This window comes from Myzus persicae, unplaced genomic scaffold, assembly GCF_001856785.1.
Source record: "Myzus persicae strain clone G006 unplaced genomic scaffold, MPER_G0061.0, whole genome shotgun sequence".
NCBI classification, from domain to species: Eukaryota; Metazoa; Arthropoda; class Insecta; order Hemiptera; family Aphididae; genus Myzus; species Myzus persicae.
In genome coordinates this window covers 20,351-47,859 of record NW_019101298.1, presented here as the reverse complement: position 1 = coordinate 47,859, position 27,509 = coordinate 20,351, and the positions used below count along the sequence as shown (strand labels likewise).

At 28.8% G+C, this 27,509-nt stretch overlaps 1 protein-coding gene across 1 annotated transcript; it reads left to right on the top strand.

The window, feature by feature from the left end:
- The first annotated feature begins 307 nt into the window (after positions 1–307).
- Positions 308–27,233, top strand: LOC111028572. Its single transcript, XM_022307265.1, has 4 exons — positions 308–568; positions 25,281–25,399; positions 25,462–25,585; positions 26,132–27,233. Exons 2-4 carry the CDS (start codon positions 25,287–25,289, stop codon positions 26,963–26,965), a joined length of 1,071 nt encoding a protein of 356 aa, XP_022162957.1. The 5' UTR covers positions 308–568; positions 25,281–25,286; the 3' UTR covers positions 26,966–27,233.
- The last annotated feature ends 276 nt before the right edge of the window (positions 27,234–27,509 follow it).

Sequence of the window (27,509 nt, the reverse complement as noted above, 5' to 3'; positions counted from 1 at the left end):
AAATTAGTTATTACATGATATTATACAAACAAATTGAAATAGCTCTATAAATTCAAAACTTTATTTTATAAAAAAAATCAATTAACTTGGAATTAATGTTTATATTTCACTGATTTAAATCAGGTCAGTGCTTATATCCTAAAATCTTGTTGTGAGGCGAGTTGATAATTTTTATTTTATAGAAAAACTGTAAACAGAAACCATAAAACCACATGCAATACCAAAGTCCAAATGGATGTTTAAAGTGGGAGTAAAGTGAAAGAATCGTTAGTCGTTATAGATGTTACCGTTAGACGGTTAACGCAAACGTACCACTGCAGTATCGCGACCGAAACCACCGATAGGTAGACGTGCGGTTGGTGTACCTTGGATATATCGATTTATGATAATAATATTATTCTGTTTTTATTCAAACAAAGTGAACTTCATTATATTTTTTAATAAATAACAATATACGTGCATTGATAGTTTCGTGAATAATTGTGCTTAAAGTATTTAATTCACTGTAAAGATTTTAGCAATCATGACTTCGTTTCCCGGTGCTTAAATTGGAAGATTCTTTAAAAAGGTAAATGTTTTTAAAAATAAATGGATATCTATAGAGTACCTACTACCTACTAGCTGATTAGTAATGAGTAATGACTGATTAATGGTTATATTGACAATTTAAAGGCTACTATAAATCAGAACGATAATTAGGTACTGATTTGCACCTATTTATATTTTACTCGTACTGATTTTTAAAAATGTTGAACTAATTATAGAAAACTATTTTTAATATATTGATTCCTTTAAACATATAAAATAAATATATCGTGTATAGTTAATAAGTTAAATTTTAAATTGTCAAAGAGCTCAATAGTCAAAAATTAAAAAAGCAACGAAATCTTGGTACCTATCACTAATATCAGTGGCGCAACCTCGGCTGGTAGGGATGTGTAAACTAGTTGGAATTTTTTTTCTTAGTTCCAACTATCAATTTTTGAGGTACATAATACATAATATATTGTTCATTATTGTAAACCAAAACGAATAACGATTGTATTGACTGTATTGATGACGAGTGTGCGTTATTTCAATTTTTATATCTTTATTCACTAAATGGTATGATACTATAAAGAATAGTACTACACACAAAAAAGTAGATATAACCCACGGTTTGTCGGCTGATAATTGATAACAAGTTGAAAAAATAATTAAATATTATTGGGGCACCTATATTTATTACATTCGGCAGTTCACATTTAGTTTTGTGCGTTTTTTTTTTAGTGAATTTACTTAATATTGTCAAATTTAAAGGTAATAAACTAATAACATATTATCTGTGTTTTCTCTGAGGTTTTTATTATATTTTAATGTCCAAGTGATGTTATGAACGTTTTCTTAAAAAGCTTTAACATATTTTTAACTCTGTTTGAACTTGAAAAATCAAAAAAATCCGAAGATAGGTAGTCAATTCACTCAAGTATTCAAAGAATTAAGTAATCAAACCAAACGTGATCTGCGAATATAAATTGGTGTTGTAAAATTGTCTCGTAAAATGGAGACAACAAATGCGTGACGTCCTTTTTGACATGGAAAATTTTTAAAAAAGATCAATTTAAAATTATAAGTATTTTGCTTAACTTTTTGCTATTTTATGAATTGTAACTTCCATATAGAAATCACTTAGTAAAGGTATAGAATTTATGGTATGGTTAATTTTTTTAGCTTAAAATACGCCCAAATCGTTCTTCCTTTATTGCCCAGTTAGGTATAATTAGGTATAACGAACTAATTTATGTGATTATTAAGCAGACGATAAAAAAAAAATACTATTAGAAACAACGCAGAGACACTGCCACACTGGCCAGAATACTGGGAATTTGTGTTGAGAAATCGCCTGGATTTTAGCGCAAGTCAGTGTTGGAAAACTATAGTACCTAATATAAATTTAAAAATAATCGCTGCATTATCATTTATCGACACTAATCATAAGTTATTGCATTCATAAAATTATTTTAAACAAATCGTTAAAAATATCATGTCTTTTGGACTATTTTTATTGTTACAGAAAAATAACTTAATAATTATCTTTTCTATACAATTTTAAAAGTGACCTATTAAAAAAATATCAGAATTTTTAAATTCCAAAATATTAAAGAGTCAGAAGCCGTTTAAAATGTTTCCATACATTTCCCATCCATTACTAATTAATTTATCATGATTTTAATATCTTATTATAATTTAATAATTTTCTCGTGAACTGTAGAATACATGAATACATCCAATACAATCTGACATTAAATATAATATTTCTTACTGTCATAATTATACTACTTAGTACTTACCCATTATAATTCCTTACAGTGCTTATTGCTTAATAAAATCACCTACCAATATCTTTCAATGAACTAATAATTTATTTTTTGTTTAAGCAATTAATAATACATACAGTTAGACAATAGGATCATAATTTAACTAAACTGAAATTGATTAAACTTAATATATAGTTATACAACAAGTTAAATACCAAGTCTAAAATATTTTTTTATTATTATTTAGTTACCTACCATAGTAATATATATGTGTTATTTGAACTATGTTAAATAAAGCAAAATAATTGTCTCGGTGAATATTTTTTTCCGTCGATACGGTTGCCAATTAATAGCTGATGATTAAATCAACTATGGGAAAGATATTTTTTTTTATATACGAAAGTAAATCTTAAATTGCATTAAACTCTCTTAGTAGAAATATTGTTTACAATACAACTAAATCGATGTCACTATTTAATGTAATTAGAAAATACATCAGCAGTGAGAGCATGAACTAAAAAAAAAAACAAACTTATTTTCGTATAGTTGTTTAAATGTATAAAGATAAACTATAACAATAATATTTAATTGTTACAACAAATAAAAATAAATCATTTAACAATATAGCTGGATTTATTTATGAAGCCTGTGCCGGGTTTAAGTTATTTGTCACCAAGAGCAAATTTAATTTTGGCTCCTCTTAAACTACCTCCCCCCAAACAATAAAAAACATTTTTAATGTTTTTATATCAACAAATTGTATAATTATGTACATAGACACAACTATACGATTATTAACTATTACATGCCTCCGTCTGTTTTTTGGAAAAGTTATTTAATTCTTCTTCTCGTTCCCGATTTCCAGCACCACTAAATTTTTTTTATACATAAATACATTAACATTATTACAAATACTTCGAAAACACCGACTGTGGTAGTGTCAGCTGACTAGTTTACAGTAACCTGTTGAAATATGTAATGAGTAACGACTATAATAAATAATAATTACTGTACTCACTATACCCTGTGTCAAGTTCTGTACCAAATTGTAATTATTGTTATAAATATAAGAGCTAGGTAGTAACAGTTGTATAATAATCTTAATTTAAATTAAATATTTAAATATTCAAGAGTCTGTCACTGAGATTTGAGGCGCCCCGACACCCTGGGACAACAGCCACTGCTTGCCACCCCCCTCATTCCTATATCTGCCGCTGAATGCATCTATGAAGCTAGACTTACACTTACGTCTAAACTACATACAACATCTGTATCACAGCCATCTAATATCAGTACTATCAAAATAACATAATATACTATTTGTTGAAGTCGTCAAATTTAAAAAAGAGTAGTATAACTATCTGGTTAGATTCGTATATTACATTTTGTATTATAACTACTGAAATACGGTACTATCAAAATTGACAATCACTAAGAAAAATAAAATATGGAGTTCATTAAAGAAATTTGTAAATAGCAATCAACACATAGGTACCTATCTCATTTTTACGGTATGTACATTTTATGTAAGTACCTATGTATTTGATTTTAATTCATATTTTCTGGTATATTGGAGGCTTATGAACATTTTTGTGATGAATGTCCGAGAAACTAATAAATTAAATATGGGAATACACTATACGCAGTTTCTTCTATACACGGTTATCTATATGAGTAGGTAAAGTAAAATAAAAATAATATTTTTTTAATCTATCGACTACGCTATCTTCCTGTACCCACTAATTAATAAATAATAATTTTTAATTATAATAGTTGTCCGACGTTATACCGTGAAGCCCATCCGCGGTGATGGTTCCTTATGTTTACGATGTTTACATACGTTTCACCGCCTCCCGCGTTATACTAGGTCGAGATCGAGACTGGTTAGTAAAACTCTCCCCGCGTTAACCTCACGCCGCTAACCTCGATTTTTCGCGTGTTAGTTTCAATTGTGGAATAAGATGAAAATAAAACATCATCATAAACGCATTATTATTGTCATGGCTGTACACCAAGGAAAACATCAAATGGCATATAATAGTTTCATTTATTATACATGAATACACGATACCTATCTATAAGTAGGCAAGTAGGCTCATTGGATAAAGATCAACAGACGTTTATTATTTTTGTATTAGATATATCAATGATAAAAAATACCATATCAGACCCCTTTGTTTTTTTTAGAAATGCAACGAACCACGAAGGTCACGTTCCCTACACGTGTCAATCCGATTATTTCCTATTGTCTAATTTGTACACATTACTGTAGAACATTACTCAAATGTGTGAAATTGCCGTCTTCATATTGTCTATATGTGCGATGTATTAATTGGCGGACAATTAACCTGTGCACTGCAAGTGATGAAATAAGCGATGGGGTTGAGACTAAAATTTAAATCTGCGTTAGCTGCAGTTAAAATCTTGATAATGTAAGGCTTACGAAAAATATGGTTTTGTTCTTATTTTATTAATAAATAAAATTTAACTAACTAAACATAATATAATGAACTATTAACTATTTTTACAATAAGGTAATACGAGTTAAATATATATTTTTTTATAAAGGGTGATCATTGATATACATGAATTTAAAAGTGATTTAAGAGTATTATTTTATACGTTTTTATCTTGAACAAAATATTTATTAACTGCTTAGGTGCTTGGTAAATACTAAAAACATAGCTATCAATACAATGCGATAGAGTAGTTTACTATTTTGAATTGATGAGGAGTATAAGAGTAAATATAGAAAAAGACTAAAAGAGTATACAGAGTAATGAGTAGTAATTATGTGCCTACATAATGTATACTTATTATATATCGGAAAATGCAAGTATAACTACCAGTAAATTGAATAAATATTTGAATGGGAAACAATTAATATAAACGCTCAAAATCTAAAAACGTTGAAGTTATTTAGCATTTTAATTTTGACTATTATTTGAACTCAGCCCAGACTATAAAACGAATAGCTGATAAAAAAAAAGTATTATTTTTACATGAAGAATCCGCATAGTATATGATACCTAGGTACCTAATATACCTATATCGATATCGTACTTCAGATGATGGCCGTATAATATTATAATTTATAATATTTATGTGTACCTACGTGCCACATGGCTATGTTTTATGTGTATCGTGTAAAAATATTAAATAATATAATATTACATAGAACTTGTGTTCAAAATTGTGGAACTGGAAAAAAATCGTTATTACTGAAGGAATTCTCGGTCCATTGACATTATCAAAGTGCACGCAGAGTCCGACGGCACATAGGTACAATTTATTATATATATTATATATAATTATATAGGTATATAAAAACGACATATAATATACAATAATATAATAGTAAAGAACGAATTACTGTCATAGAAATGTTAACCGAAGTTTTTCGCCTGTTAACTATAGTTTTAGAATTCCGAATGTTCGAGCCTATAAAAAAAAAAATCGTCACGTACGACTATTATAAACGTATTAACCATTACAAAATCATCTACGCATGCAGTGCATTGTCCCCATTGCAAATAGTTATACCTATATCAAATATACGCCAATAGATGTAATATTACCTGCAATGTATACACGTACATAGTATTATACGTATTACCTATATATTTTGTACATTTGGGTATTCGATGTGCGTTCCAAAGTTTGTCAGTGGCACGCGCGATGGGAAATGCATATTATATATTATATCGGACGAATAAGTAGGTAGGTGCCTACGACTGTTATGTATTATATTGTGCAGCCGATGTTATACAGCCGTCGTTAATATTCCAAAATATCGTGTTCGTCGTCATGGTTTATTGGTGGGCCGAGAAAGAGTGCAAATCTTTTGACTTCGACAGAAATAAAAACACTCCTGCGCCCGCAATGATAATATAATATAATTATATTATACAGTTGTGCGTGCGTCGAGCGACGTTCGTTGAATGAACACAGTACACTTTCTTCCGCGGGGTAAACGCGAATGATCGTGATTGTGGTTTTAAAAAAGAATTTTAAGTACATTTTAAATCACTCCGATCGATGTCAATAGGTTGACACGGATTTATAAAACGAACTTTTATCTTTATTCATTTGGAGGATCTGATGGGTGTTGTAGACGGCTATCTATCGACGTTGCAGGATAACAATAATTGTATACCTAATAATATAAATATATTATAATGATCTGATTTTATAATTGAAGTTAAACATCAAAATAATGTATGTGATTTTTACAACCATGCTGACCATGCAAGAGAAAAAATTGAATATTGAACAATAATTTATATCGTTTTTGAATATATGACTTATTTTACAGCTGCAACTCTGCAGACCATAGAGAGCTCCGAGACATTTTAAATAGTTTTAAAAATGCATTACTTGTATACTTATTTAATTTTAAACAACAAAAATATGTATATTACTCGATTACAATTATTCTATGGTTTTTGACATTCTGGTGGGTATGTCGTTGTAAGCTAAATTTAACCTTAGTTGTTGATGCTTAACCATGAATACAAAAAAAAATATAATAATTTAATCATCATCTAGGTAATATAGGTACTCTAATTGAGGGAGTTTACATTTTTTTTTTTTTTTAAAACAATGTTGAATGAAGAATGATGATTGCTCGAGTTTGAGACGAAATGTATACAAATAGCAAAGAGTAAAATATAATACGACGGATGAACAAAGACATTTATTATTTTATTATATTTTATAATATGTTTGTAGGTATATAAAATATTTAAATTTATTATGTGGCCATGTTCTAGGTACCTACCTATTATAATTGCAGATAATTATTTTATAGTTTGTATTTTTTGATAAAAATGTTTTCAATATTTAGATATTTAAAATATTAGGAATAATTTATTTAAATACGCAATTCATGTCACCGGAATAATTAAACTCATCGAATGACATAGTAGCTATTATTTTATTTCAGATTACTTTTTTTGATTATTCATTCTTTTAATCAAGATTTAACGTTTTTATTTATTTTTTGTTTGTTTCATCTGCAATAATTTTAATTAACTTGTGAAATTAATACATACTATATAAAATATATTATATTTTATAATTTAATTAACATTTTCTTTCAGCATGAGTGTATTTTAAGATACATTACAAATATTTACAATAGGTATTTATATTTTATTTGTTTCGTTTAAACTTTAAACACTATTGTTAACAAACCAACCCTTTTTTTTTAAACATTACCAATACTCAATACAAATTGTAAAAACCACATATATAAAAGATAAATATTTAACCATTTAAAATAATACCGTATATTAGGTAAAATATAATAATCAGTTAATTTCTACTTAAAAATGAACTATATTGTAATTTATAATAGTATTGATATGTACCTTCTATAAATAAGTCACTAATCAGTATAAAATATTTAAAAGAATACACCTTTAAGTATTACTGTAATAGTCGTGTTTATTATTCTAAACAAAATATGTAATGATTACCTATTATGAGTTATGTATTATAATAATATTGTATTATGGTTATTAAAAATGTATTGTACAAATAAAGGCATCACGTTATACACGCATCTTACCAGGTCCACACCTATAAATCACAATTCGCTAAAGCCATAATGTTTCATAGCACTCCTACGCACGCATGGTCCGCCTTCTTTTAGTTTTGAACTTGACCTTTAATGGATTGCATACTTTGAAAACTGCCAAAAATGTTGCTTTTTATATACATACATCGTTATTTCATATATAATATATTTATATATTCACTCTCGCGGTTTATGACCTTCTGCAAAGAAGTTAATTAATGAACTTTATTCACTTGACTTCTGAACTTCAATCGTACTACAATAAATACATTTCTTACAAACAATTCTATAAACCACAAAGAAATTATATTTTGAAAGTATTTTTTAAAAATTTTAAACCTTTTTTTAAATGATTATTATCTACCGTAAAAGAAACAATAATAATAAGTTAAGGGAATGTTAAAGAATACATAAAAATTGTACACTTATTATAGATATATATATATTGGCCAATGACTCTCCAACAATAATATAATATTTAAGTGTTAAATTGTAATTTTTGAATAGAATACATATACACTATAATACTATACAATATTATAAACAAATACTATGTATTATTTGTTGAGTTATTATTTTGTAAACTGTAATACGATACTCACTAAAGAATATATTTTTTTATACGTATACATTATAAATTGGAAAATTGCTCAATTTTTTGAAAATACATCAATGCTATTAATATGTTTATGCAATTATACATAAACATAATACACTTCAATAAATAATTATTTATTTATTTCTAAAAGTTACTTGGATTTAAACTGATTCTTACAAATAAGTAAGAATATTTTATTTATTGAATTAAAAACGTAATTAAATTAAAAATAATAAGACACTTTGAAACAAAAATAAAGAACAACAAAGGTCTAAATTTTAACAATTAATATTATTTTATTGTACTTTTTTAAACTGTAAATATTAAAAGGTGGACATTTTTTCATTTGATTAGTATAATTATTAATAGTATTTATTATCATGTCTACATAAGTCGTACCTAATAAGCATTCAGCTATAGCCTATAACTTATTTTTTTCCTATATATATTATCATAAATATCCAAACTTTTTATAAAATGATTTCAAGTATATAGTAGGTAATCAGTTAGTATCATATTAGAGTTATAGAGAAATTTAAGATTAATTTAAGCGGTTTTCTTTGAAGCAAATCCAAGGATTTCGTATGCAATTTTAATGTTTAAAAGAAAATAATAAATACCTGGGTAGAAATGTATAGTTTGAAACAACAATTTTTAATTTTAACTCGTAATGGTTCAGCAGCGTTTTTGTCCGAAATAGAAATCAAAACCACAATATTATACTTAATTCTATTCCCTCAGGAGCATCCAACCTATACATGCGATGTACAACACTGGAGTCTACCACAATCAAACAGGTGTACCGAATTGACAGCAAATGAATAGATATATGTTTCTAGATTGAAGACCCTAATGTCATACAGCGAGAACCAGGGGGGTAGTGAAGTAACGTTTCCGGTGCATTAACCTCTGACAACATAATAAAGATAATTTTTCTTTTTATGTTAACCGTAAATTAGATATTTTAATATTTATCAATGTTTTTTTGTTTGGATATCAAATAAGAACCAAGAGCTTATAGACGTTGCTTTTGTGAATAAAGTTAAGTTTTTTATTTGAGTAATATCACAACATTCAATTAATTCTTTGAAAATAAATAATCGCCTATTCCAATCATTTTAAGTCTTTCATAATAAGTTGCCCTAAGGAACGAAAGTGAAGTGAAATTTTGATATGATACATTTTTTGGATAATGATTATTGGCAGTACCTACATATTTTCACTAAATTGTCTAATAGGTAGGGAACAACTAATACATTGAATTATGTTGTATGTATAAGTATCTACGGACTAATAATGAAATTCATTGGTTGGTTTCTAATGTAGATTATATTTATTTGCAAGTATACATTTTATTATTATGATCTATAACGTATAACATTAATTGATGAAAAATATATTATTAAGTATAAATAATAACTTAACTTTTATAGCTTACTATTCAATAAATTAATATAAGGTATGCATATCATTGACAATCAAGTATAAAATATAAATATTTATTTACATTTTGTAAAAGAATCCACATATAGAAATGTGTTTAAACATAATAATACAATTTCACTGACTACCATCATACATCTATGTGCATAACTATAAATTAAGTATAGATACCTATGAATAAATATTTTAAGACATAATGTATTAGTGACACAAAGACCAAACCTCATAAAATGTAATCAAACAACGCTACTACCCAACTGCCTTAGTATAGTGTGTTAATTGTCGTCTGTCGATAAAGTAAATCAAAATAGTAGTAGTTATTATAATTTAGAAATTTAACTTTAGCTTCTGTATGGCAGTATACGGATAGACGTTTAGTGTACATAATATATAAACTTATATATCTACATTTGGCAATACAATAAAATCATAGTATAGGTATAGTGTAAATTGTAATGAAAATGTCCAACTGTTCTTTATAGTATTATTATTTTAACTGGTACCTATATAATGCCGTAATAGTGGGTTTTATTCAAATTAGATATTCGCCATAGTAGATTCGTTTAAGTTCGACATCACTAAACACAAACAAACATTCAATAAATTAAAGATAATTGTACTGATATAATACATACATTGTATATGATATATCCTACTTCCATAAAACATTGTAAAAATTCGGAGGTATACATTATTATTTGTATAAAATTATAAAACTATTTATTTTTGTGTTGAAACTATATATAATATTAATATTGGTATAGTAATATGATTTATTTAGATTTCGAGAACGTGAAATATATATTTTTTTTATTCTATTGCATGAACTCCCATTTGTTTTTAATGTTATAATATAGTTCTTTCGTGCAACTGTGTCGTGTTCCTTTCGCCAATCTAATTTTATCAAGGTCCTTAATAAGTATTTTTCATAGAGGACTACAATAAAATATACCTAACATCTATTTGCTCCAATAATGAGACTGGAGTGGACCATACAATATCACGCTATACATATTGCAACAGTGCAATTACGTCGATTACCAACAATACGATCATAATATTTAATTGTACAAAGTTTGGAGCTATATAAAACAATACCAGCTACATAATATCATATGAAAAAGACACTTTGTAAAACAATATTATTATGTTATATAACACATATAACACTTGCCATTTGCGTGTTGACTATTGATAAAATACTACTGTCTGAAATAATGAATTTATTTTAAATTTAAAACGTCAATAATAGATTACCGTTTTTTAAGTTATTGAATCGTTTCAACGTCACTTAAAAAATATATGTTTTATGAGGATACAGAGTTTGAATTATAGCAATAGCAATATTGTTTTTCTGTTTGTGACTATGAACAAATTTTTAATCAATTTCATAAAAATAATTTCTGCGTAAATATGCAATACAATTATTATAAATATCTCAAATATGCTTCTTGAATCCTTTATACTTAATTATCAGATATTAATATATTATACCTAGATAGACACACACATATAAAGTATAAATATGGATAATACGCGAGATGCGTCAATGAGTACAATATATCTGGTAGTTGGTATTTAGTACCTGCCCATAAACTGCTACACCCAGACTGGGTAAACTTTTTATTAACAAATGAACACTTCAGCTGTTTAGTAACTAACCTAACCAGTAGTTACGCTCTGCAATTTTAGAGATTAAAATAAACACATGATTGGTATATATTATGATGATGGTTAGGTAGTTAATATTGGTAATAGGGATGCAGTATGTAAACTCGTAATATTTGTTGTATGGCCTTTTATAACACTAGTTGTTAGAAGTTGTAATATGGGTATGGGCACTATCGAATATAAAATTTGATGACTGTGAATTTAAAAATATAAAAATAAATTATGCAATAACATTTTTGAGAGATAACATTATATTTTCAAATAAACATAACAGTTATGTTTATACAAAATGTTTTAAGGTTTCAACAACTGCTGTGAATACTACGTAGTTAAAAGTGAAGCAGCAGGTATACCTAGGTATATATTTTTACGGAAGCTTGGTCATAAAATTTTAACCATTGGGTTGACTAAGTCATCTATACTCAATAGGCCTCTCAATAAGGCCCCGTCGATTTCAACTTGGATGTGAACTTAAGTTTTTATAAGCAGGTACAACAGTACAAGGTACTCATTATTTCCAAACTGCAAACACTGAAAATATGTAGGCATACTTAATCCTCTTGAGCCTTGAGCCCTTGAGCCTTGAGGTCTGTACCTATATTATGTTGTTTGTGTTTTTACTTTGTAGCCGTTAAGAGTTGTTTATTGTTGTCTGTAAACTTATTTGTGCCGATCGGAATGTGATTGTATTATAATTAATAAGTGCTTCAATAATATTATTTATTTACTTTTAAACTGTTTGTTTGTTATTACTTTGAAACCTATTTGCTTAACTTATACCTATATAAAAAATAGGCTTTATTTAACGACTTTTATGACATTTAACTAGAAAAAGCCAAGAAGATTATCGTTATAGGTATTAGACAAAAGTATAGGTATTATTATAACATCGTAATTACTTCAACAATTTACCCCGAAATTATGAAATTCCTATTTTCAATTGTACCCACTAGTCAATAGTATGAAATCAACAATACATAGTGAATAACGAAAATGAATTTACTTTAATACCTAGCAATGAAATTATACTGATTCAAGGTCTAATAATATAACACTAATTATAATTACTAATGGAGTATTAAGACTTAGCTGTATACTTACCAATTTTTGAAAATATAACTATATTATACACAACTGCAATTTTGTTTTACAAATTGTTTGTAGGTACACAATATTTTATTATATGTATTAACTACACAACGTTTATAGTCCATAGTATAGTCTTAAGGGAGTTTTCATTGATATAAAATGTTGATTTTAGTTACATAGTTATTAGTTAACAAATATATTATATAATATCCCAAATTAAAAGGTTTTCGCTTCCAATTATTCTTATACGTAGTAGGTAACTCGGTAAGGACAAGTTAAAATAGTACCTAAGTATAACTTTAAGATGGAACTATAGATTCATTTAAGTTGTATCCAAGTAGGTACGTACAATAAGAACCGCAAGAGCAAATTAAAACTGTTTTATCGTGTACATTTGTACAAGCTTGTATTAAAATAGAATTTGAGTAGGTTAGGTCAACAACACTAAAATCACCCACGTGAAAAATGTTCTCGGAGGAAGTCGAATTATTGGTTGTGTAGTCCATTCAACTATAAGCCACCTAAACAAAACAGTAAAATGTATTTACCATTTTAACCGATTTGAATAATATTTCATTATAAAAATGTAATTACCATAATTTATAGATTCCTATGGGCTACGTAGTAAGATCGGTAGGTATTTTAAACAATATTATAACGATAATGCTAGAAAATAAAAATTTAACCAAAAAATAGTACCTACATAAAGTGTTTTGAAGAAATTAAAGTAATTATTCATTTCCAAAATAAATCAATCAGTTAACATATTGTTTGAACTCAACAAAAAAATTAGCTGTATAGTGCATATTATATAGGTATACTGTATACCTTTAGTATCACTTTCGCGCGATGTCCACTTTTACAGTTTTCTAAAACAATTGTATTTTAATAAGTAAATAATTAGCATTTCTCACCGTGGGATACATTTTAATTGCAATTGAGCGTATTCATTTTAAAATCACAAGATTGGACTGAAATATGTTTTTAAAAAGAAAATGTTATTTTCTCATTAGAATATTGATATTTTTATTTTAGGTATTGTGTTTAGTTTAAGTTTTTTTACACTTATAGTTTAAATATATATTTCATCTTTATTAATTATTGAACGTTTTAAAACCAATTACAAATAATAAGAACATATTTTATTTAGATGCATCATGTTTAACGGTTTTTAGTTAGGATATTAAATGAAAGTAGTAGGTAACTTAATAAACAACATTCAAAATTGATTAAATTTAACTGAAATCTGAATCAAATACATTGAAGAGCAAATAAACATAATATAATACTTTCAGTGTGTGGTTAAATGTAAAAGTGGTTTAAGAAATGTTTAGAAAAAGAAAAGCTCTTTAAAAAAATATTGTGTTTCCAGTTTTGGTCTATTTAAACTGGTTTACTGGTTTTCAGTTTAGTTACTTTAACAAAGCGCTTATAGAATACGTCATGTGCATTCAATATTGCAATGAATAATAATTTGAAACCCCTTTCAACACTGATGGTATTATTACTTATACAAAACAACATTTAGCACATTCAGGGACATGACGATTTATAAATTATGCAATTTCCATACCTAATACAAATATACAATATCCATCTATCTATCCAGTTCTCGAAAATTTAACTTAATATAGTAACTACTAACTAATCAATCACTAAGCTACTTATTTTAACATGTTTTATTTTAAAGTATTTTTTTAGATTACTATATTAAAACGTTGTTTGTTAATTTCCAAAACTCGATCTGTTTTATTAAATATGTTAAGTAACATTTATTTCTATAAGAATACTTTTTATCAACAAAAAATTACTTGTTGTTTCGTTCCTCCAATAAGTACCTATTATTTGTAGCACATTAACTTTTTTGTATTATCTAACATAACGTTCTATATTATACACGTGAATTACCTAAACTTACTCATTAGATACCAGTGTACTACAAGGCACACAATTAAGTTAATAATTGAATATTTCAATTGGTACTACAACATTTTTCAAGGTGAACAGGTTTTCAAATTGTATACATTTATCGAGACTTGTTTCATGTGTGTCCTAAAATCACTTGGTTGAAACAAAATCCACAAATAACTTTGAAGACATGATATTTTTATAGAATATTATATGTTACAGAAATGAAAATTAAAAATATTTTGAACTTATGAATTTATAGGTACTTTACACAAATACAAAATCATTCAAATTAATTTATCAATTTGAAAAAATTGTATTGACAAAATCAGCGATAAGTACTTACCTAATTTGTTTTTTAAAACATTTAAAATTGTAGGTATTAGGTTTTTCCAAACTTTATAATTATTAATTAAATATTAATTTATCCATACTTCAATACTTGAATTATTATCAAGCTCTACGTTTTATTATTAGGTACCTATCTATACTATAATGTTATTTGACATGTTAATGTATTTCATATTTTACTATATTTACCTATAACAATATCGGATGACATCCCATTTCTTCTGCCATTTAGGTAAATGTTCAAATTTCAATAACTTTATCTATACAATTAATCTTTTATAAGTTCGTAGTTAACCTGTTCATTATTATGTATCTGTTTTTATCATTAACAAACATAGAACATTATTGCGAGGTCATCAACTCTACCTATTTCAGTAATCTTCATGAAGATCGTTAATCTGGCGACAGACAGTAGAATATTTGAGATTTAGCACCTACTAAATCTGGTAAACTACATAAACATTATTACTATAGTACCACGGTCTGTTGGCTGTTTTTAATGAATAAAACAAAGCTAAGAAAAATAAGAATGTAGGAACATAAAAAAAAAATAACATCACATTTGAATTTATTTAAACAGTTCGAACATTATTATTTATTAGTTTGAATCGGGATCTTAGAGGTCTAACTTGGAAATAGATAACTTACCTATTCACTTATACTACAGCAAAATGGTGAGAGGAGGGGTTCATAAGTAAAAATTAAATATTTTATCGTTAATTTTATAAATTATAAATCAAAATGTTCATATTTGAGTATAAAATTCCACTTGGGAGGTTATCTGGAAAATCTATTTACAACATCATATACGTCAAATTCATAACTTCGGTAAACGATATTCATCGAAGCCAAACCAACTATCTAGTACTATCACAGATTAAATGAAACTAATTTTTCATTTAATCTGAGGTACTATATTATTCAGTAGATATTATAATTTGGCGGTAACTATTAAAAGACCGCGGAAATTTGAAAAAAAAACACTGGATATTTCTAGTACAATAATTGTTTATAAAGTCTTTTTCTTTCACAGTTTTTCATTTATATATAAAATATCTATATTATATATTACTATATTAGCCATTAGGTACTGCTAATTTTTGTTAATCAATCGTATATCATAATTTATAAATATTAAGTACGAGGTACCTACAGTTATTGTTTATATTCGGCGATAGGATAAGAGATTGTAATTTAGGCATAATATGGTAAATCGCTCTAAAAAATTCACTTGCAAATAAAATGATCCAGAAATAGAAAAAATTATGTTTTTTTTTTAAAAAAAAGGTTCCGGGGTGGTCGCCCAGCTATACCTACATGTGTCCGGTTATACCTATACATCGAAAAAATACTAATTTAATATATAAAGCATACAATTTAGGTTAATATGTGGTACTATATAGTACAGTAGCCAGTAGGTACTGAACTACTGCAGTACTAGGTGGTATGGGCCAGAATCATCTTAAATCACATAATATTATATTCTCAGTATTATTATTGTTGCTGTCGCCCGCGTATAGAAAGTTTTCAAACGTCCACTTGGCAATATAATACGAGGGATGTTGCGTCGGCGTAATGGGGTATCGTATACATTCGTACCTATATATATATATATATATATATATATATATATAAACTCGAGCACGCACGCGTTCACGAAAGTGTTGCTAATCATATAGTAATAGTAGGTATATGATAATGTACGCGAAAACGCGTGCACGCAAATTTGAACCTGTGAACAGCGGACACATAATACAGGCGCGGGTACCTATATAGGACCAAATGAAGTAATATTATGTTACACGCCTAAATATACCTATAATAATGTGGGTACCGCCGTACGAAATATTTTAGTAATTTACATTTTACCTGCAGAACGCACGCGAGACCGTTTGCGGAAACCACAGAGCCGCGGCGGCAGTCGTCCGGTGAAAGCGCACGCTTATAGTACTATTATAATATTATTTCGCGACCGCGTTCATCAAGTATATTATTATGATTATTATTTGAATCGCTTTAGAATCGCTTCCAGACACGGCCGGTATGAAAATATACAATATTATATTATATTATCCGTTAGGCCAGTGAAACAATAGAAGTTCGCAGCGTCCGCGATGGGAAGACGACACCGCGGCCTTATGACGTTCTACGCGCTCGTCTATTGTACACCGAAACGGCCTACAATTTTCCACGCCATATAATAATAAAATATAATATACATGCTAAGCGTTATATACTTATCTATACATAATATTATAAATTTATAATTTATGTACAGCCGTACAGGTATATCATGTTATCATTATTATTATTATTATTATAGAAAGTGAGTCGTATCGCCGACTATTAGTTTTTCACCTCGTCGACGTCGTCGCATGGCAACCTACCCGTCTTGTACCTGTCCTGTACCTAATTAACCTGTAACTTTTTCATTTTTTTTTTTGGCGGTAACATTCCGTCGTCGTACTGCATTGTGTACACTAGTCGAATATCGTCCGTCATATACATATACCTATTATACGTATATGCCTATACTCTATAATATAATGTCTTTATAATAACTATATAAATATACACACAATACGTGCGTCATGCCGTCATATAATGACATATGCATACTGTGATAATATAATATTATACATCAATATATCATTATATACTTCAGAAAAATAGGTAGGTACTACAATGTTATACATATATATATACGCATAGGTAAATGTATTATTTACGTATACGTATATATATTATATATTTAAGCCACCGCGAAACGTGCGAGATAATAATATTATGTCCGAGACATCGCGGGGTGTCTGCGGTAGTCGTGCGTGACATACCTACAACGATTTCGATAAGTAAATAATAATAATATGTAAACTTACCGATTCGATTAGCGAAACGCTGCGGTATACAGGGTGCACCACGCAGGTAGCTGGTTGCTTGGTTTAATCATCTCATTATCTCATTATCACATTATTATATTATTTACACGTCGTTACGTAATGTCTTGTGAACGAGCCTATTTCCACAAGAGCCAATAATGACAATATACCTAAACATTTTTTTTTTATATATAACGACGGCAACAGGTGTGCTGTGCGTATCACGCCGAGCAATATTATTGAGCATCGGCTCGGTCGGAACCCGAATAATATGTATTTTGTTCTCGGGAATATTCTACCGATCGATCAGTATAAACGAGGACGAGCAGATCAACGTCCCTGGGCTCGTTGTGTACCGTCTCGTTTTATTTACCTACTTAAGTATAAATCTATATTATTTATTATCATTGTTATTGTTCTGTGATATTGTGGTCCATGAATTTAACATGTTTCGCTGCATCGGGCGGCTCTATTGATATATTACGTTTTTATAACGCCATTGATTTTTGTCATACCCCAGTTTATCAATTCATTGATACTAACCGTTTGTTTACTTGAAAATAATTGTTGCTTATTGACGAAACAAAGCAGATATTTTTTCGGTACCTTTTATAGAATAAATAATAATAATAACCGCATCTATTGTGTACTCTGTATATTGTACTCATTGTTATGAATTATAATCATTCGTTTCACCGATCGTAAAAATGAAGTGATTAACGTAGTTTGTTATACCATCAAATCTTTTCGAAATTTTCGTTCGACCACACTGCAGCGGGGAAAGTGTTAAAATATACAGGATCGAATTATGATGTGTACATAAAATATAACAATATATGTTGTAAATAATAATATTATACATATACGATATGCGATATACCTACAACAACCATGTGTTAAATATTTATATAGTGTGTAAGGCTCTAGTGTGGTTCCGGAGGATTGCAAAACGGAAACTGTTATGGGTAGGTACCACAGAATAGATTAAATATTAACCTACCTACCTACTGATAATGAGGGTCCTAGAAAACTAGGCAACTGTGCAACGGCACAGTGTATGATTAGGTACGCGCGCCGTCTGTTCGGCTGCAACGCTTACTATTGTTATACATTTTAAATTATCATCATTATGTAGTATATCTATAGTATCTACTATCTACCATTTAATCGAATTATAAACCAACAGATATTATAATAATTCTGGTCGTTGTTTGTTCACTGAACTGTGCCAATTGTATTACTATTCATGTTCATACGCACATCATATTATAGATAATATACCTACCTATTAATAGTACCTACCTGTACCGTATTATTATTTATTAGTTTATCATAATATTATTATTATTATGCATTCATACCGTAAGGCGTAGCTGCAGTATAACAAAAATACATTGTTGCAATGGTGCAACAACATACAAAACATGCACATGTGAACTAAATTTGATTTTAATATTTTGTTATTTTACGGTAGATAATGCCCTAACTATGACACTTAGAGAATAGTTAACAGAGATATCCGAGAAGATGTTGAACTTATGGTCTTGTCCCAGTGTCTCGCCTTCAAATGTTTAATAAAATATACTATAACATTTTAATTTCTGTATAATGTCAATTACCAGCTACTGTAAAAGTAAAGCAATTAAAACATAACAAGAATGAATAGATAAGTACTAATAAATAAAACTTTAAAATTCAAATGACTCAGCAGTCAGTTTGACAATCTAATATCACATTGTGTTAAAATGATTTATTTGGGAATAATTTGTATTCGATCAATTGTAAATTATGATGTTTTGTCAATTGTTATTTTGTATAGGCTGCAGCTTGCAGAGTGCAGGGTTACACAAACAGTTTAAATAGGTACAAATGGTTCAATCAATAACCGTCTAACTCTAAACTCTATAATAGTACACATTTCTTGGTCACTCAATACTTATTGCACGTGATAAAGTGAAACCCCAAAATAACCCATTTACCCATAATAATGTGAAGGAAAGAACTCTAGTACACGATAGTTTCACATGGGAATCGGGATGTCGAAACAAATCCACATTACAACGACGTACCTATGACTTTTGACGAATTCGTCAAACAGATAGTTATAAACTTATTATAGTAAGTACCTAATTTAAAGTAGCTTAGAAAAAGTTTCTAAAGACTTGTTTATATTATATCAGACTCATCTAAACTTAATGATATAGATAATTCCCATTGATTGTATCTATATATAATGTACTTTTTGAATCAGTAATCATTAATCGTCATTGTTCAAAAAAAAAAAAACAACATATTAACTTGGTTTTAATTGTTTTGAAGAAACAATTCTTAGAAATTAATTCATAACTTTTGTGTACTTTCAATCTTATAATTTTATAAAAACTCATTAGTCAAAACCAAAAAATGTTACAACAATTGCAAATTTAACTAATTTATAATTTCAATTGAAAATGACATAATGTAATGTTATTGATGGGAACGGACACGCAGTAGGTACCTATAGCTTACAATTCCTAATATAGGCCATCAGCAACTCGCTATAGTCGCTACGGTCGTTGATGTATCTAAACTCTAAAGCTTCCCAAATAATTTTCAGCAGGACTAATACTATGGTATAAACTGTGAAATCAACTAGAAATGTATATTTGTTAAGTAAACATTGTCCATCACTTAAACAATTATTTTACTCTCAGACATTTTTTTATTGCTTGAGATTATTTTTAGTTTATTTTAGGTAAATTGAAATTTTGAACCACAGTATGTAAGTATATTTATCAGGAACAACTAGAAAAAGGCTATCATTGTATATAATCAAACTATATCATCTACTATCATTTCATATAATTATTATGTAGGTACATTTTGAAATTTGGTTAAGCTTCTAAGGTACACCCATATGCGTCTTCGTCTTACTAACGCTTAACATAGCAAATTGTACGTTCTCAAGAAACCACTTAACTCTGTTATAGTATGTTTAATATTACTTTATTAGAGAAAACTGATGATTAGGTCGGATTAGGTGTTTTCAATTAATGAATTCTATCGTTTTTTCGAAGATTCACCCACACGAAAAATTTGCTATGTTATACGTTTGAAAGACGGAAACAACGCATGCGAGTTTACGTCCTCTTAATTTAAAAATAAAAAAATACTAAAAACCATTAGAAATGAAAAAAAGTAACTTGCGAATTGTTAAAATTAAAATCAGTAAAGATAATTTCATAAATCATGATCATAGATAAACATATAATTTATATATCCCCATATGCGTATTTTTGTTGGTAAAACAATAGTCGTGAATCATGCAAATTGTTTATTTATACTGTTAAAACTTTAATAGTTTAGTATAGCTGTACCTATATGATAGATCATATAATATTATTGTTTCATACATAAGGTATTACACGTACCTATAATGTGGTGGGTGTTGACTGTTTAGAGTTCATGAACATTTTTAATGAGATGTCTATGACCGATGTACGTATCTAACACATGTGTACAGAAATAAACATACACATAGCGAAAGGTAATATAGGTATTGTGACAAGTTTTCAAATGAATACAGTTTTAGGCCTGGACTTTTTTTTTCGGCAGTCATTGCACAATATCTATACAATATTTATTATTCACGAATGCATGTGGGCAGAGCACTAGACGTTTTAGCATCGTAACTATGTATAGAGTACCTACACAGAAAATCGTGAGTTGACAAATGTATAACTATGTAAGTGTCATCAGCACTGTGAAAATGAAAAATACCTACAGTTAATGATAGCAGCAGTAGGTAACGTCAAAATGTCAAATCCGTGCAGCAGCACTGCTGTCGTGTGTGTACTGTACTACAGCTTACATAAAAATACATATACAATTGAAAGTACCGTGTTAGTACAGTGGTGTGCATAATATAATATGATATTATGTGTGTACGATATATACGACGCGAAATAAACGATCCAGCATAGATGAGGACCGTGTGCGAATAAGGTAAAGTAGGATGTTTTTGACTGTGACGGCTTGTCGCCTGTGGGTGTAAAATACTTGTGATTTGTGAATGCGTGCATGTAAAATTATTTCGCGAACAATAACAAGTAGGTAGGTACCTACCCAATGGGTATTGGTTGAAATGACGACGGCATTATTTGACACTATAAATTTAAAAACACATTATTTTCGCCTTGTAGTTGTACCTTATATAAATATATATAATATTATAGTTACCGGACATAATTCGTGAGTCGTGACCAATATGTCAACATCACTGCAAACATCATGATTTGAAACAAAGTCGTAAATATTAAATTGCTAATATAACATAGTAATAAATGATAATATTTAACAAAACTATAAGCTATAGAAGATAGAACTAAATCTTTGCCCATATTTTGATAAATTATACACGCACATCACACATGGCACATATATTGCAAGCAGTAAAATATATTGTGCATCGATTCAAAATTGCCATTAGATAGCCATTAGACTTACTTAGTTTTTATACTGTGCCATAGTAAAATCTACTACTTTAGCAACAGTACCTATAATAGATTTACAATAATGGGAAAGGATTTAAAATAAATATGAGAGTTTATTTATATAATTATTCTTCAATAATATGTTCGTTGACTATATAGACTCAAAATTACCCAACCAATTTCAACGAAAATTTCAGAGATTGTTCTAAGAGATATCAGGAAAAGTTGGAAAGGTTTTTGAACCACGTTCGAAAATACGAGTGTACCAAGAGCTGAACAGAGTTACAATAAAACCGAGATATACCGATATAATGCCGTATTTTATATTTGTTCATTATTTCTCGGGCCAAATCATATTATACAGCTATAGACTATAGTATCCTCCATATTTGCGCTTGTATATGATATAGTTACATAGATATCCACATTTTGAAACATAAAATAATAATATAAAATAAACTTTAAACAATGCATATAGCAGTGGCGTAGCCAGGGGGGAGGCTGAGGGGGCTGCAGCCCCCTCCGAAATGTTAATAAAATTAAAAAATTATTTTAACGGTCTATGGTATTCGATCAAAAACTAAACCACCGCTGTGTAAAAAATTGATCAGCCCCCCTCGAAAAAAAATCCTGGCTACGCCACTGGCATATAGGTAGATAAATTGATTATAAATAAATAGTATTTATAATCAATGGTAATACTGTAGTAGGTACCGAATGTACTGAAATTTAGTTTCAATAAAATCGAGGATGTATCGTCAGTCGTTCTATAATGCGTAACTAATTAAAACGGAAGCTGTTTTAAAGAATGCACATAGACATTGTTATGTAAATTAATAAAGAAAAAAACATTGCGAAGCGAAGTCGTCATTCAAACGATAGTTCTGCAGCGATATTTTATTTATTTTATTTTTCTGAGGAAGGTGATTTTATATTACTATAGCATATTTTATATTTTTGTTTATTCTATTTTACTGTATAATAAGCTATTTAAATTAATAGAAGAAGGTTTTCATTTACTGTTTACACTATTTAAAACAAAACTTCACACAGGATGAACACAATAATATATATATATATATACTATATAGCCCGTGGACTGTTCGAATTGTATACGCTCTGCCATATTCATCAAACGTATTTAAGAACTTTGATCATCGTTAATAAATAATATATAATTCATTATTCCCGAAAATATATTTATTCCGACTACGATTTTAGTTTTTATGTGAATACGATATTTATATCGATATCTTATATAGTCATATCACTCATATATTGAAATATTTTTCATCTTACCTAGATTGCCTGCCCAAATATTTTTTATTTAAATGTAGGGACCCGTCTGGCTGCCTATAGGTTTAGGTTCCTAATCCTTACTACTGAATACTTATTTCATATTTTTAATTTAGACTATAATTTTACAATAATCGATAAAATATATTTTATATTACTTCCACACCAAATATACGTTCAATTAAGTAATACACCTATGCCCTATATGCATTAACTTAAACTATTGAAACTATTATATACCTAATATCTATACGGCAATGGCTATATAAGTATATTATGTAACTGTTCCTTACTGAACAATAAGTAAACGTCAGACGTACCTCGTACAGTCGTATATGCTCGGTAAAATATCTCGCATTTAATAAGTTATACACTAATAATACCTACATTTACATAATGCTTAGTCTTAATGTTTGCTAATAGTTTCTATAATATTGTCGAATTATTTATTAATGATAAATACATTTTAGTATTCTATACATCTATAGGTATTAAACTAAATATACACATATTACATACCTATTATATATTTGACACATTTCTGTTTTTTTAAATGTTATAATATAAAATATTAAAATTCATGGATTTTTTAATTTTTGGTACGATGGTTACATAGAACTCTATTGATTAAGTAATATTTTTATTTAATTTTTTTTGATCAACAAAAATATTTCAAAATTACGAAACAAAATATTTACCAACCATTTTCAAGTTATAATACCATATCTATGCGTATATGTGGTTTGTATTGTTTTTATAATAAGCCATCACAATAGGCTTGTTAATTAAATATTCTACATCATTACCTACTAAATACTATTATAACATTTACTTATTGGTAAATTATGAATCTCTTTCAATTAAATTTAGATACTTGTACCTATACATAAATGTTATTTTTGTCACAGTAGGTCACGAACTCACGAATAATCTATAGAAAATAGTAGGTATAACTATCTAAGAATATTTCATAATTCAATAATGATTAATTCAAAAGTGCAATTCACGTCATAGGTGATCATCCAGAAAAAAAATAATTTCTAAAGATATCCCACGGACTTCTTTATTTGGTACCTCGTTGTGAGTATGAAGTAAACGTAACTCCAGTACCCTAACATTAATTTAATATAATAACACACAAGTCGCAGAAGCAGCCTGAATTTAATTTTTCTAAATCTAGTTTAGTGTTAAGCAATGCCAATGTATAATAACTTTAAATCTGAAAGTTAAAAGGTATTATAAGATTAAGTTGTTTAAAATATTAAAAATAATTAACATACCTATACCTAATATTAATACATTATTATGGACTTCAAGTTTGGCTCGTATTAAATCTTGTTTAATCAACTGGTTTTTTGAAAATAAGACAGTTATATTATACACATAATAAGTTATAATAATTAACTGGGTATATTATATAGTTTTACGATTTTCACTTTTCTTGTTATGGGTGAAGCGTGTCAATATATTCTGTTCAGGAGCCGCGGATCCGGTGAATTCGAAAGGAGTTAACGTGATAAATGATAATTATAGATATTTATGGACACATGTATTATATATAACCCTCTGTGTACTGTATAAATGTAGAATACATAAATGAAATTGTATCTCTTTATATATCAAATAACACAATAGATGATCTCTTCCACCAGTTCCACCAATCAACAACATTAACGTTTTACTTTCTTTTTACAGATCATAATGATTTTTGGACCAAAACTGGTCATCGGATTCATCCTGTGGGCGCTGGGATACAAAGAAACCAATGGACACGGACGACTAATTGAACCACCCTCCAGGGCATCCATGTGGAGGTGAGTTTTTTTTGTTTTAAATCTCAGTGATATCAATTGAACCCTGACAATTTTCTCGATAGGTATGGCTTCAATACACCACCAAATTACAACGACAACGAGTTGTATTGCGGCGGCTTCACGAGACAGTACCAGACGAACGGAGGCAAATGCGGTATATGCGGCGACCCGTGGGACGCTCCACAGGTTAGAACCTAACACTACTTAATATACGTTATTGGACATAGCCATTTTCCTCCCAAAACAAAAAAACAAAAAAATCTAGACCATTTTCGTCTACTGTTAAAATAAAAAATTGGGGCCCCTTAATTAATTTGAATAGGTAAATAGGTTAATATACTTAATAGGTAGATATCTAAAATATATGATATAGGTATTATTTTTATGCATAACATTTTTAACATTTTCTGGCCAAGAATATTTTTTTTATTTACTTTAATGGACCTATATAAATATGAAATAAATAAAAACTAAAAATCATTGTGATGAAATATAGTAGAATATTAATTCTAAAAAGAGTGTTATAAATTTATTAATACTATTAAGGTACTATATATTTATAATGATTTTTAGTTAATAATATAGATTTAAATATTAAGAATATATACTTGAATTTAAAATAATTCTAAGTTAATGAGGGATCCTTGCTCAGCAAGTCCAAGCATGTGGGAGGAAAATGTCCGAAATTCCAATAAATGAGACGATTGATAACGCTCTTTTGTTTTTCTGCAGCCGAGACTACACGAAGCTGGCGGAAAGTATGGCCAGGGAGTGATTGTGCGCCGTTACAAAATTGGACAGCCAGTAATTGTGCGCATCGAGCTGACAGCCAACCATCGAGGGTACTTCGAGTTCAGGCTTTGTCCGAACAATGCACCCAAGCAAGTTGCTACCCAGTCGTGTCTGGACAAGTACGTTTTGCGGAGGGTTAAGACTAAAGACGCCATTGAAGCGTTCCACGACACTCGATTCTACCCAGGCACCGAGAACAAGGTGTACGAAATGAGGTACCTGCTTCCCGAAGGATTGACGTGCAGTCAATGCGTGTTGCAATGGAAGTACATTGCGGGCAACAATTGGGGTGAGTGCAGTAATGGCACTGGTGCGGTGGGCTGCGGGCCTCAAGAGGAGTTCCGGGCATGTGCTGACATATCGGTGTCAGACAGAGATGGCACAGTCGATACGTCACCATACCCAACTCCGATAACAATAACGACGTCTACTACCAGTGCCACTGAGTCTGAAGACACCAACGAAATACCAGATACGACAGAACATCATAAGCCACAATCTACAGGATTCAGCTTGGCCATATTTATCATATCTATTATATTATTGTCATTGGGCTTCATTTTGATGGTATTCATGTTTGTGTACTGGTACTTCTATCATGCTGGAGACACCATAAAATCATGGTGGAGAAGAATGGCTGAATCATCTAATTCTTGCATGCGAAAAAGTGTCAATGAAGAAAAGAAAACAAGCAAAAATGAACAGCCTATACCACCACCTAGGGTAAAGAAGACCACAATAGGTTTTAAAGGTGTACCCGACAATCTAGTGTAAGAGTATTAAACTATAAGTCATAATTTATAAGCTGTAAAGAAACTTTAATATTAATTTTACAATTTACAAATTGTGATCACACTTAAATTAAATTTACTTAATTAAAATCTGTATATATATTTAATATATTATGATATAACTAAGACTATGTGTGTCAAATGAAGACATGGTTATTATGAGTATTTTTTTTAAAACTTGATTTTATTTATATACTATTAATAGTGGTCTAAAAATTAGATATTCATAATAATAAGTAAGGTGTTAATGATTGTAATGATTATTTTATAAATGCATCTGATGTTAAATATAGTAAATACTAAATGTTAAATTATCATGGCAATAAAACTTTTGATTTTAAAAAATGTGTTTGATTGCCAATTTTTTAATTGAAAATCAAATTTCTTATGGATTTCTTGTTTGATGAATTATTTGTAGTAACTCCTGTTTCTTATGGAATGACCACAGAAAATATTAAAGAAGTAAATTAACATAAATCTTCTAAATATGTTTTTATTATTTTTAGTTATAAGACAATTTATTTAAT